Below are 14,691 nucleotides of genomic sequence, written 5' to 3'. Positions count from 1 at the left end.
AGTCATGGCTTATAAAAAAAATTGCTGCATGAAACACTATGTGCTTTTCCAGGTCAGGTGTAGCCAAATATGACAGTAGTTTTCAAGGAGCCCTTCTTGTCAGGATCTCTGCATAATAGTTGCTTTTCCAATTCAGAGGCAGCAAAACTAGATAGGACTTGCTTGTGGATAGTCAGAAATTGAAACATTTCGGATCTCCTGGAGCACTACCTCTAAGACCACGTGTAGCAAACTATGACAGCAAACAGGCAAAAACAACAACCCCAAAACAGCCCAATGAGAACTAAGCATGCCCAGGAGCCACAGAATGTTAAGTGCCTGATGAGGACTGGAAAACTGGATGGGAAGAGGAATGGAATGGAGTATCCTAAACAAAGGCATGGCTGGCTGGCTGGCTGGAACACTGAACATTTCGTTGCAGCTCCACTTGCGATCTCCAGTTGCTGCCACGGATGGAGAATTGTCAGCTCATTTGTGCTAGTATATCACTGAACACTGCCGTGTGGAAGTATATGAAATTAGGATCTTTTTATCCAAACACAGCTGTGAGGCACTGTGCCACATGAACACATGAAGCTGCCTTGCACTAACTAGACTAACTGTCCATCTAGCCCAGTATTGTCTGCTCTGACTGGCAATGGTTCTCCACCGGCTCAGGCAGAGGTCTTTCTTAGCACTACTTCCTGCATCTTTAGAGTATGTGGCCAGCAACTTGGCATGGCTGTGTGAAACCTTGTAGTGCTGGAGTTCTTTATAGTGCTTCTTTATGAAAATATTCCTGTACTTGAGGTTTTGGCCACATGTTGCTGTAGGGAAGTTCATAATGTGGGGGAATCTATAGAAAAAAAAATCCAGAAGATTAGTTGTATTAGTCATAGTACTGAGAACAGAAAAGTGTCATGGCACTTTAATTTACTACATTTTTATCTTGCCCTTCATCTAAGGAACAAACATGGTTCTTCTCTTCATTTTATTCTCACAACAACTCTGTGAAGGTAGGTTAGGCAGAGAGATAGTGACTTGGTAATGAACACCCAGACAGCTTTAGGCCTGAGTAGGGAATGTAAACCTGAATCTCCCCTGACTTGGGCCTACACTCTAACCACTACACCACTCTGCTCATATTTTGGAGACTAGCTGGCTTATTATAGTGTAAGCTCTGTAGTTAGCAGCCTATTTCAGATATATAAAGTGGACCTAGAAACATTGTTGTGCAAGGACTATAAACAGGAATTACATCGAGGTGGAATTCCAACTTTGGTTTAACTCATGTCTCTTTCTCCTTTCTCTTCTGATTGAGTATTATTACAATTTGTACCTTCTTTAGCATTTCTTAGTGTACAAATTGCTTTACAATTCATATTCCATATATCTTTAGAACTCTTGAGAGAGCGAGTAACTTGCAGAGACCCACACAGTGAGCTTCATGACTGGCTGAATGCGATTTCAATCTAGAACCTCCACATCCAATCACAACTTCTAGTGTCCTCCTTGCCCCCTGTCCTCCTTGCCCCCTGTATAAAACAAGAGTTTTAAGTCAACCCTGACTGCTCATTGGAAGGACAGATACTGAAGCTGAAGCTCAAATATTTTGACCACCTAATGCAAAGAGAAAACTCCCTGGAAAAGACCCTGATGCTGGGAAAGATTGAAGGCAAAAGGAGAAGGGGATGGCAGAGGATGAGATAGCTAGATGGCATCACCGATGCAATGAATATGAACTTGAGCACACTCCAGGAGAGAGCGGAGGACAGGAAGGCCTGGTGTGCTATGGTCCATGGGGTCACGAAAAGTCGGACACGATTTAACGACTGAACAACAATAGAGCATCCATGTATATACCCCACCACCATCAAGTTTATGATTTCCTAGTAAATATTGTCTGGTGTTAAATCATGTCATAGGCCCATGTGCCCCTCCTTTTGTCCTTGAGCAGAAGGCTAGCGAACCATCAGGTGAACCATCTGTCTCAAATCTGTTCTTGTATTAGTTATACATGGGGAGGATGGAGCAGTTGTTTTATTTAAAAAAAGGTATAGCAACATTTGGGAAAGCCTGTCTTCCCATACATTTGCAGTAGACAAGCTGTCGGTTCTAGATTCTAAATAGGGCACCTGGGTCCATGTAAATAAAAGAAGACATCATAAAATTCCTGGACTGTACCACTTCATACTGCAAATTACCACACAGACAAATGAGTGATCAAATGTTCTAGCCTTGCCTTCTCTCTGACATGTTAGTTTTCTGTATCTAGGGACTTAAAAAAAAAATTATGTTTACACATAAATCATTTCAAAATGCAACCCCCACCCCACATCTTCAATATGAAGTGGTATCTTCATATTGAAGCGGCCATAGGATTGCTCCCTCCACGAGCCATAGAGAGTGGATTGAGCTGAGGTTTTTTGGGTCTCTGTAAGCTAACAGGATTTGTGGATGTTGGGTTGCTTCTCTCTGGAGATTTGATGCGGGGCGGTGGATTTTGCTGGTGGTGTGCTTAAGCTCTTTGCCTCCACCTATGCTCAATCTATATATATTTGTAAATAAACTCAAATATTACAAAAGGCCATAAGCCTCTCCAGTGATCTCCTTCCACTATGCCCCTGGAACTTCCACACTTCTTGAAGTGGGGTGAGCATAACAATATATTCATAGCAAATGTGACTAAAGAAAAGCTCTGCAATGCATGAATGTTATGGTCCTTCCACAAGATTGAACTCCATCTCTCAATAAATAAATGTGTCTGTGCCTGTTCTGGTGTAAATTACCCTTTTGTGTGTGTATCATGTCTCTTCGCTAATTAGAATACATTTTGTGTGGGTAGATGTAGGAATGTACAGCTTCTCCCCATGCCCCAACAACCAGAAGAACCCCATTATGGATTTTTTATATCTGACCTGAGCATATTTCTGAAGAAAATTGGACTACTTGGACAATCTGCTGCTGCCAGTCACACTTATGAGAGAAGTGAAGGAACACATTTCCATCTTGGGGACACCACTGAGGTGGGAGCAAACCTGCAGGACCACCATGGTGGACAGGAAGTACCTCTTTAATGAGATAACAAAGAGTCTTGTGGTATCTTTATTCTGGCATAAGCTTTCATGGGCACTGTCCATTTCATCCGATGCAAAAAGCATTAACCTCAAATTGGCAGATTTATATACATATGCTGGCAGCAGGAGGAGGCAGGGTGGGGGAGAGTTATGATCACTGCCTGTACTTTCTGCATCTCAATATCCTCTGATAACACAGTTTACATCTCTCCACCCTGCCCCCAGTATATGTATGTAAAACTGCAAATTTGAGGCTAATACTTCATGCATCTTACACAACGGGTAGTGTCCATGAAAGTTTCTGCAAGAATAAATGTGTTAGTCTTTAAAACGAATCAAGACTTTTGTTTTTGCTGCAGTGGACTAGCATGGTTAACCCTCTGGAAATAGTTTTAATGAGAGACTTTCACGGCCCGTCTTCCTGAGGTTGCAATTCTATGCACGCTATGAGAGTAAGCCACATTGCACACAGTGGGACGTACTTGCAATTAAACATGCATAGGATTGCACCGTATGTTTAGAAGTGATCCCATTTTCCACTCTTGCCTCATCCTTACTACTTATCAACTTCTTGATCACTCCTTCCTACCTCCCGTGCCCATCTAACGCTGTTAGCTCTTTAATAAGGGCCACATCACTTTCGTGCACCTAATAAATGTAACGTATTTAAAACAACTTTTGTAACAAAAGCTAACGGGTTGTACTGTCATGATTTCTGGGCAACTAATCCTCAGTACTGAGAGGCAAATATAAATCCTACGTAAATGAAGGAGTCTGCACGCAAGTGACGTGATTATGTACGTGACTTTAATTCTCCCGTATCAAAATTAGAATTTCCAAGTGTATTTCCTAAAGCATACCATACTTCCCCAGCAGATGGCGTGCCAGGCCTAATCGTGCCCCGCACCGCTTTCTCAATTCTTTCTCCCCCTCATTGCCAAGGACAGATTTGGACAGGTGGTTTCAACTCCGCGCATGAGCGTACGCAGAAATCCTCGTGCTGTTTCTCATAGGCTCAACGCCCCAGACGTCTAAAAGTAGTGCTGGCGCGTCACGCTTCGTCTTCGTCTTCTGTCCCGTAAGCAGGTGGGAACAAATCCACCTACTTCCGGCAATAATCCCGCCCTCCAGCTCTCGTGACGCGTGCGCACTGCTCGCCGCACGGAGAAGCAGTTTGTTTTTTTCGTTAGCCGATTCGACCCGAGCGGGCGTTCTCCCTCCCTTTTTCGCCCCCGCCCCTCCACCCGGCGATGTGGCCGCGCTTGGCGGCGGCAGTAGCGGCGGCGGCGGCCGTGGCACCGGCTCTTGCGTGGGGTTGAGCGGCTGGCATCACAGGCGCGCGCCAAGATGGCGTGTGTGCTGGAGACGCCGCTCCGCATGAGTGTCCTGTCGGTGAGTAGAGGCCTGGGGCGGCGCCGGCGCCTCTGGGGTCCTGGTGGAGGGAGTCCGTCGCGGCAGGGCTTCTGTCGGGCGGCTGTCGCTTACCTTGGCGGGGAGGCGGCAGCGGGTCTGGTCCTGCCATGCCCGGCGGGACGAGCGAGGGACTGCCTACTGAGCTTGTTCGTAGCGGGTCCCGCCCTCGCTGGTTGCCCGTCCCGTTTTCTCCGGCCACCCTCGCCTTCTCCCCCCCCCCAAAAAAAAAGCGGGGGGGGGGAGACGACGCAGGGCCCTCTGTGCGCTGGCTCCCTTTCCCCGTGGCAGACGTCTGCGTGCCGGAGAGGGCCAGGGCAGTTTCTGAGGAGCGAAGTAGTGCCGTGTAGGGGTCAGACCGCTGCTGCGTTTAATCCATGCTCCGGTGATAAGAGTATGTTGGCAGAAGTCGATCCGGGATTTTTGTGGGAATGAATAATTTTTCCACCGGTGTTCGTTTCCTCTCCGACCCTTGCCTTTATATATGTTTATACTGACTGTTTTCTTTTGTCCTCTACAAAAAACTTCAGACAATAACATGACTGTACTCTGAGTGGGGCAGAATTGAGCACAGTAATTAAATATGGACTCACAGAGTTACATAATTCGTTGTTTTTTTTAAAATAGTTTGGTTCCTCTCGTAATGTTTTGCCTTTTGTAAAGGCAGCAGCGCAGTTAGGATGGCCAGATGCAAAAGAGGGCAGGGGTCCTGCATCTTTCATAGCTGCATAGCAGAGGGGATTTCAGCAGGTGCAAACTCCACCTGCTTCAATTCCCTTCTCTTCACAACTGTTAAAGGTGCAGGAGCCCCCTGCCCTCCATAGTATCTGGCCACCCTAAGCATTTGGCATGGGGTGGTTTTTTGATGAGCCTTCTGTTGTAATCTCAGCAGTGCAATCATATGCTTGTCTACTCGGAAGTCCCATTGAGTTCAATGGAGTTTATTCCCAGCCAACAAATCTTTATTCTGAACTTAGCTGATCAGCCCATACCTGTTGCCCTTTTGCCAAGTTCATAAAGATTCTGCTGCAGCTCTTAATCTGCTTCTTGGGTTGTGCTGTCATGCATATTTTGGCATTATTTGCCATTTAGCTATTTCATTTTTCAGACTTCTGTGTCCAGATCATTTAATACATCTCTTGGTTTCAATACAAACCTATAGAGATTCTGTCTCATTGCATTGCAAAAACTATTGCCTCTTCTTAGCTTTGGATTCCTCTCACTCAGTGGTTGCTAATATTCCTCAGGAGTTTTTGTCACATGTCTTCTGCAAATCCAGATATATTCCATTAATTGGGTCAATCCTGTGATAGGATCGATTGTATTTTAGACAATATTGGCCTCAATGCATCAGAAATGAATTGCAATTAAGATCCATAGAAACAAATGGCATTTAAGTAGGATCAATATCCTCAAGATTAGGTTCTGTGGCGTTAACAAGTTTTCTACCAACATAACCTAAGCAGAATTAAATGGAAAATATATATTTACAGTGCAATCCTATACATGTCTACTCAAAAGTAAACCCCATTGAATTCAGTGGGACTTACTCCCAGGTAAGTGGGAGTAGAATTGATTGCAGCCTTAATGTGCTAGAGTTTATGTATCTTCTTGCTGTTTCACTCTGGCTTACAGTCTGCTTGTATGGCCTGCATTGTGATGCCTAGCTCGTTCTAGAGTGAGGCTTGGGTGCGAAACCAAGTCCTGGTTCTCCTTTTTATTAAAAAATCTAGAAGTATCTCTAGAGATGCTCCTTGAGAGCATGTAGGGGTGTTTTTTCCCCTTGGATTTGGTTGAGGTAGAAAGCATTGCCTTGTTTGGTAGGATGACAAAAAGAGTGTTGATTGTAGAAAAGGGTTTATGACCAAATACCAGTAATCTTTACTTCATTCTGGCAGTTCTGTTGTATAAAGCCATGCTTGATAATTTCAAACTAGTCACCTAAAAACTTGGGCAATCAAGCTGAACAATCTTTTGTGAAGCTTTTAAATGTTGTGTCTGGCTCATCTCTCTGGTAAAACCCTGACATAAGAATATCCTAAACAGCCTCCCACATTTATCTTCTGGAAGAAGTCACAGGGTGATGTAGTCTCCAAGATGTTAATCACACTGAACCTGTTAGTCTCTGAGGTGCTGCACACCTTGTTTCTTCAAATTATTCATTTTGCCACATCTCTTACCTGTTCTCGGTTGCTTTTCCCACTATTGGCAATCTTGCTACTTAACTCTTGGTTCCAGTAACCTTGGGCTTCAGCCATCATTTGAAATTGCTGTCTTGGACAGTTGGATGGAAGGTCTAAAAAGTTGCAGACAAGTATAATTCATGCTTTCATATAGCCACTCTTACAGGTAGTATTGGTTGCAGAGAGAGAGAAGCTTAACTTGAATTATGGACAGTGTGTTATTTGGTGCTGCTTTTTTCTAAGAAGCTTGAATTTTCTATGAAACTCCTATGTGTTGAATGGGATTGGTTTTTCTCTCTGTCTTTTGCAGTTTTGTCTTTCAAGATTGAGCTTGTTGGTTAGTGGTTGCGAGAACTGGCTAGCTGTTTGTTAATATAACTTAATTAAACCAACAATGTTGTTGTTGTTCAGTTGTTATTCTGGAATTGTTTTTGAAGCTATCTGGATAATTCTGCATTGGAATCCTGGCAGAACCCTGTATCTTTTCTGCCTGCTCCACAGTCACCAGTTTAAGGTCTAGAAGCACTGTGGTGGTATTCCTTTCATTCCCTTTCTCCCATATGGAAAAAAAAAAGTTACCTGGTATTTATTTATTTATTGCATTTATACCCCGCCTTTCTCTCAGAAGAGAATCCTCCTAGGAGTGAGCGGGCTCATGTAGGCAGTATCCCTACAGAATACTACATCAGATCCCTAAGCAAGAGCATCAAATGCTGAAGTGCTAGCTCTACAGAGGATTGAAAAATAATGTAATGCCAACAGGGTTCTCAAGGTTTTATACAGACCACCCAATAACATTGTCCTCTGGGCAGCTCACAGGTATCAAATAACGAAATACAATATTGTAGAACTGTTCAGTTCTACTCTATGTGAACTGGAAAGAGAACTGTGGCTTAGAGTTCATAAACTTGGAGATGTAGCATAAAGTCTTCAATAGCTACTCCCCACCCCAACCTTTGGTTTTGAGAGTGCATGTATTTGAAATTTGTGTATATGTATTATTATTCACCACAAAAAGAAAAAGTTAAATTTTGTCCTTAAACCTTTGTCCAGAAGCATGGCAATTTTGGCAAAAAGATTTGGTCCTATGTTAAGGAAATAATTGGGATTTTTGTGTCTATGTACAGTCATTCACATTGAATGGTGAAGCTAGAGTATGATCTAGTATGCCATGAGCATTCCTGTGTTCCAGGAAACCTTCAGAAGCTTATTTGGTTCATCAGTTAGAAGATCAGTAATAAGGGATAAGCTTCCTGCCCCTTCTTCTCCAGAGCAACCCCTCCAGCCCTTTGAAAATACTACAGTGAGGGTTGGGGGACTCTGAATGGGGTAGGCTGTGGCACAGGGTGGGTGGTCCCTGAAAATTGGGTAGAGGCACCTCTGTGAGTGGAACTCACAGAAGGTACTTTCCCATAAATAGAATATTGAGAGACAAGAAGGGAAAGGAAAGGAAAATGAGGACGCTAGATCTAGAGCTCTATCCAGCAAATATTTTGAAAGTCTTGTTTGATATGAGAGACAAAATTATCCTAATAAGCTTACATATGCATCTTGAAGCTGTCATTGAGTGCCATTTCTGGGTAGAAAGGTGGGGCATAAATCAAATAAATAAATAGTAAATAAAGAGGCACGTGAGGTAAGTCCCACTGAATCAGTGGTACTTGCTTCTGAGGAAATATAGATAGGATCTAGCTGTAAATGTACATAAGTTAAGACATTTTGAAGAGAGAATTAAACATCAAACTTTAGAGGTTAAAAACCTTACAGAAAATAAGCAGAATCATTGGGTTGCAAACATTGCTCTTTAGTGCAACCTGTCTTTTAGGATGTAGGAAATGTTTGTGCACAAATTTCTCTTGGACCTAGTTTTCACATCTGTCGCATGAATTTGAAATGCACAGAGGAGGTTTTTAAGAGGACTTCAGTTGAACAGTAACTCACTAGATCCTGATGGTGTTCACCTAAGAACTCTAAAAGCAGTACAATATGACTTTTTCTGCTATTGATTGTGGCTAGGCATTGTGTTACAGAAGTACTTGGGAACGTCTTGTTTTTAAACTGGTGTAGCCTTATATTTTTTTACAGAAATTATTATTAAGGGATGTGCTACAGTATTTTTTTCTCCATGTATAGCTCCTAAAAGTAATTGTGATATTGCTTTGCCTGGAAATCAGTGTTGAATCCAATTCTTATAAAATTTCCCACAGTCCTTAAAACAAACTTTTGGTTTTGCTGTCAAATAGCCCTTGACGTTCGTTTACATTTTATCAAATTATAAAGTTTGTATTTTTGCGTTTAGGTCAGGGGCAGGCTGACTACAGGCTTGCAGTATCAACTTTGGTGATTTTTTTTTTTTTTTTTTACTAGAACCTGTGATTCAGCAGCTGGAACCTGGTGCAAAAGACATAGGATGAAATCTAATGCCAGTAGAGGAGGAAAGGAAGGGAAAGTTCCACTGCATGAGCAGGGTGCTTTTGCAACATTGGATGTAAACTATACTGGAATTAAAGAATTCTGACCTTGGAAATTTGTTCTGAGTACCAGAACTGAATGGAACTCATGGTCCTTCCACAAAAGAATCAATTTCCAGTTACCCCAAGTTTTCCTCATTTCAGCAGTATAGAGTAGGTTGTTGTTAAATGATTAGGAATTGGAACTTTGTGCTGATCTACTGCAAATCACCCAGAAATCTACCTTCTGTCCACCCCCGATTTAGATTATTTGTGTTGTTATACTGGTAATTTACTGTTCTTAGACTTATTTAATCTGAATTTTTTTTTTGTTAAATAGTAATTTTGTTTAGTTTGGATTATTGGTTTTTTTATTGAATTGTATTTTTACATTACTGATATGTTGTGCTTTATGAGCACACTCCGGGAGAGAGCGCAGGACAGGAAGGCCTGGCATGCTATGGTCCATGGGGTCACAAAGAGTCGGACGCGACTGAACGACTGAACAACAACAAAATTTTCTGCTTTCGGTATTGCTTTGATATGGAATATCTGTCATTTACCCCTCAGTACCCCTAAAAAGTCTGTTGGGAGCCTACTGAACATCATGGACTGTGTCATGGGGGGCTGTGGAAGGGGGAATTGCCTGAAATCAGGAGGAGGAACTTTGCACAAGTGGAGCTCCACTTGTGTAATGTTCTTTCAACCAGTAGACCCCAAAGAATCAAGCAAAACAAATTGCCGAACATTATTTATTATTTGTTAGCTGTCTTAAGCTCAAATTTGTGTTGAGAAAAATGACTATAACTATAAATCAGCATGTTACCTCTCTATGGGCTTTTGCCTTCTATGGGCTTCTGTCTTGATTGTTATGCCAAATTGACCAACTGCAAATGTCTTTGTTTACAGGAAGTCACGGCTAGTAGTCGCCACTACGTTGACAGATTATTTGATCCTGATCCCCAGAAAGTCCTGCAGGGTGTCATGTAAGTAATATAAACATTTTTGCTATTCTGCAGTTAGTTTTCTAGGTTTGTTTGAATTTTTTCTGTAGTTTTTTGCACTGCGTATATGTAACTGCACATCACTTGTTTGTTTCTGAGGTATTATGTACAGAATGTATTTAGATACTATCTTCTTGTAGTATGTTCTATATGTATCAGTATTTTTCCTTATTTAGAGAGCAATCCTATGACCCCTACACAGAGTTTGGGGGGCCCTACGCTACTTCGGATTCCTGGATCCAAGGCTGGAGATAGTGCTTGGACCCAGGAGTCCAAGTTCCCCTCGCCTGTGCAGCCAATGTGGAGAGAACCATGCCAGCTGCCTCTCTGAGGTCGCAAAAGCAACCTTGGAGAGGAGGAAAAGGGTGTGTGCTGGTGGGAGGGGAGGTGATGGCTTATGCCATATCCCCAGGCCTCCCCAATCTCCTTCCCACCACCACCACCACCTCAGCTAGACAAGCGAAAATTCTTCTAGCTGAAATGCAGAGCAAGAGGAGCGCGGAGATGAAGATCACCTCTACACTTCTCCCGCTCTGCATAGGATGCCTGTCAACCTCTGAGTTCGGAGACCAGCAGGCATCCAGATAGGATTGCACCCTGAACCTTCTACTTCTGACAGTTTGAAGGTCTCTGGGTTACTTCCTAAACTGTTTACCTTTGAAGCCTGTTAGAAATCTCCTCTAGTACTTACCTGCACCTAGGTATTTTTATCACCTAGGGATGAGAGTCCCTAGGTGATAAAAATCTTTTAAAGTTGATGTTTTAAAACTAGATGTTAATAACACATCAATTATGTGAATGAATGTCTTTAAAATAACCTGGTTAAAAATAATGTATGAATTTCATACAAACTTGCTCAAGCATACACTTACCTCTTAAACCAGAATGATGAGCATCTATCAGACAAAGAGGCTGTATTCAGATGTAATGCTAAAACATTGTTTAACATTACGAGAATGAGCCTTGGGCTTGTGTCCCCCCCCCCCTTCCTCTCCTTCTCTGGCGTAGCTGCAAGGAGGAGAACTTTGGAAGCTTCTGCAGGTTAGCATGTCCAAACCCTAATGTCAAGTTAATCTTAACAATGGTTGCTGAATCAAGCCACCTTCATAAACTAAGGCTTGGTTGATTTGTTTCAACCAACCCCTACTTAAGACTAACTGCGACATATTGTATTGTCCAAACCTGAACAAATATGGTTAATCTAAAATGGAAATAAAAGCTTGTGAACTACTCCTTATGGCCATGCCAGAAGCAGGAGCATATAAGACCAAGTCTTGCAGAGGCTTGTTCTTATAATCGTGTTTTAGCGTTGCATCTGAATGATGCCAGTGAGTTAAAGGCTGCTTTTCTATGTTGAATATATATAGGGGAAGATATCTGACTTGCCAAGTCAAGCATTATAAATGATAAACTGGCCCGGTTTAGTCATAATGGGAATATGTCATAGCTTTCTGCTATGTGAATGAGTTGTGGTGAGCCTTGGGCTTCTGTGCCTCCCCTTTCCTCTCACCCTTACCAGATGAGGAGATTGGAAGCATTTGCTTCTGACTTTAAAGTAACTGCTTTTTGCCGTGATGTCCAAACTTGGGAAACTGTTGTGTTTAAACTATAGTTAATAAGAACAAACCAGTATTTGAAACTACTGTTTGACCCTGGCTCATTCTCACTACCTGTAGTTTAAACAAACGACAGTTCCCTGAGTTTTGATGTCATGGGGAACTGTGGGTTCTTTAAAAACAGAAGCAAAGTTTCAGGAGGTCTCCTTACATTAAAAAAGCAGGAAGGGGGAATGATTTGACTAGTTCACATATGAGAAACAATGGTTTCTAGTTTTCTGAACCAGGCCACTGTTCTGTGTTTTTCTACTGGGGGCTTCCTACTTGATGCAAACACTAGGAAGACATCACAGTTTTATGATTCAGGAGATGTTATCCTGTATCTCCCCAGATAATCCACAGAACCTATGTGGGTGATACTGTATTCCTATTTTATTCCCTTCAACCTCCTGAGTTCTGCAATATACTCTTTTTTTCAATGTATGATGTTTATGACCCTGCAAACCAAACATCATGGATATTTACTTGCCATCTCACGGTAAAGTACTGTCTTGCTCAATTATCAGCCCTTGCTTTGATAAAAGTCTGGATGCTTATTCAAGAAAGTGATTTTGCTTAATAGCCTTGCATGTGTACAGAGAGATCCAAACATAAATGTTGACTCTAAGCAGATAGAATTCTGCAGTGCTTATGGGCTGCATGACCAAATATTTTGGATTATGCTCCTAGGACTTATAAATATTCTTTTTAGCAAATCTGTGTTTTAATTGTTTATAGCAGTCAGTTAGCATTCATGCTCGTTCAGGAAATATGTGAATTTCAAAACTAGAAACTTGATTTTAAATTAATTTACACTAGATAATCACCAAGTTATCCTAATGGCTTTCAGGACACTGAAACTGACTGAGCCAAGACTTGCTAGCTTTCAAACGTATTTTCAGCACATCTTACTCAGAGAGCAGAGTAATTTGACGTGAAGAGTACAGAACATGTAGTATTTGTGGTTAAATCCTTAATGGCTTCTTATTTGGAACTTACTGCTTCATGAGTTATTGTGCTCTATAACTTTTCCATGCAACTATCTCTTTCCTATTCATGCCCTTTCGACCTAGAGATTCTTTCCAAAACAGAAAAAGTAATGGAGGGAGCAATCCTATGGCTGCTAGTCAGCGGCTAGATGGCCATAGGGTAGGTTGGTTTCCGGGAACCGACCTCCACCCCCTCCCATGCTGCCTCGTAGACAGCATAGAATGGCCCCACACTCTGCGCTCGGAAGAGGAGCATGGAGCGGCAAAAACGGGATGTTCCAGGGGGCTTGTCAGGGCGGGGAAGTCGGAAATGCTGGTACAACACAGCCTACATGCCATCCGGCTGCTGCTTCCCACGCTCCATTGTCCCATGACTAGACAGCTGAAATCGGCTATCTAGCCATAAATGCAGAGCGGCTGAAGTGCAGAGGGAACAATCCACTCTGTGCTTCTGCTCTGCAATGGATAGGCAGTCACCTCCGAGTTCAGAGGCGGCTGCCTATCCCGATAGGATTGCACCCTTAAGTAATACTTTTTTCAATTTGATGCTTTCACTGTAATACGATTTGAGAAATTATTCTGCCCCTGCCAAAAACATTGCTCTGAATGTGGAGGGCTACTAGGACTAAGGATACTATGTCCCCCAAATGCCTTGACACATAAGCGAGTGATGCTCTTCAAGCTTCTGAAGGTTCTCCAGCTCTCTATACAGCTCTCAATACTATTCAAACACTGCTTTCCCTCCCATGCCTTGTGCTGGGCCTTGGTTGACTTAGTCATAGTTGTCCTCAGATATTAATGGCAATGAGGAGCTAATAATATGTTGGCCACCTTCTCCAGACACTTATTAAGCGTTATTAAGAAATTGCTACAGAGACATCAAAACATATACCTCTGGTAAATAAGTAAATCAGCGTTGTGGCAAGTATGCTAAAAAGAAGGAAGTTATATCTGTCAGCTCTTACACAAACTTGTTAAGGTATAGTGTGATGGTTAGTAAAACTGAATGAACTAGGTTTTGGGGGGCGGGGCAGGGGCGGAAGCTTACCTGTAGTGGGACTTGTCCTATAGTGCATGCTTACTAATCTATCAGGAAGGATAGATAGCCACAAGTAATTGTTATATTTACATGGACTGTTTTTCTAAGGATTATCACTTTTTATAACTTCTTTTGTAACCTTGGAATGCAGTGTCTATTAAGACCAGCATGCCTTCTTTTTCTGAACACAATGACTTTAACATTTGTTAAGAACTTTAAGACTACCTCCACATGCAATTGAAGGAGGAAATATTTTAAAATATTTTCTATGTTTCCTTTTCTAGGTTCGTGGTATGTGTGAATAGATTTATGTATGCTTTAGTGACATGATATTTATTACTGGAATTTCAGATGAGGATAGCAATTTGGAATCCACTGCAAAAGGACCTGTCTGAAGTAGAAGAAAGCATCTTAGTAGTACAATAACAGAAAATATTCTTGTTTTAATTGTGGAAGAATAAGAAATAACTTCAAAGGATATGATCTATGGCAGCCTTCCCCAACCTAGTGCCCTCCAGATGTTTTGGACTACAACTCCCAGCATTCTTTACTATTGCCCATGCTGACTGGGGTTGATGGGAGTTGGGGTCCAAAACATCTGGAGACTGCCAGGTTAGGGGAGGCTGACCTATGGGCTTCATTTCATCACATCTATGCATATTTCAGTTTTATTATAATACGTCAAAGCAATAATTCTTTATTTTCTATTGTTACCATGTCCAATAGGTTATTTTTTGTGGTAGGGTAAAAATAGAGGTCATCCTCTAGAGTTCACCTCTAGAGTTCAATAGAGTTGAGGTGGATCTAATTAGTTCCCTTTTGAAAGTATTTAGAATAGCTTTGTGCCTAATCACGTTTAGGCTTATATCTGACTTTGATCCTTTTCATCTACCTTTGGATGTTTGTATCCAGAAAGAAACATTTTAAACTGCGATTGGTCTAGAACTGTTTGCTCTAGAGTTTTT

General features: G+C 42.0%; 1 protein-coding gene across 6 annotated transcripts in view; it reads left to right on the top strand.

Annotated features, from left to right (window-relative positions):
- The first annotated feature begins 4,119 nt into the window (after nt 1-4,119).
- The window catches only part of ARMC8 (armadillo repeat containing 8), an 84,231-nt gene continuing 73,659 nt past the window's right edge, over nt 4,120-14,691 (top strand). For 3 of the 6 annotated variants that reach the window (XR_014789553.1, XM_084846842.1, XM_084846845.1), the window contains exons 1-2: nt 4,193-4,448; nt 10,009-10,085. Coding sequence is in view for 5 of the 6 variants with exons in the window: in XM_084846842.1 (XP_084702968.1) it covers nt 4,404-4,448; nt 10,009-10,085 (122 nt within the window). In the remaining variant the exon portion in view is untranslated. Of the gene's footprint in view, nt 4,449-10,008; nt 10,086-14,691 lie in introns of all 6 variants that reach the window. The other 3 variants (XM_084846840.1, XM_084846843.1, XM_084846844.1) reach the window with 3 other exon arrangements.

This window comes from Heloderma suspectum, chromosome 3, assembly GCF_057233095.1.
Source record: "Heloderma suspectum isolate Gila_16-S chromosome 3, 16-S_ref, whole genome shotgun sequence".
Classification (NCBI taxonomy): domain Eukaryota; kingdom Metazoa; phylum Chordata; class Lepidosauria; order Squamata; family Helodermatidae; genus Heloderma; species Heloderma suspectum.
The sequence above is the reverse complement of the archived record's forward strand: the minus strand, read 5'-3'. Positions and strand labels throughout refer to the sequence as shown.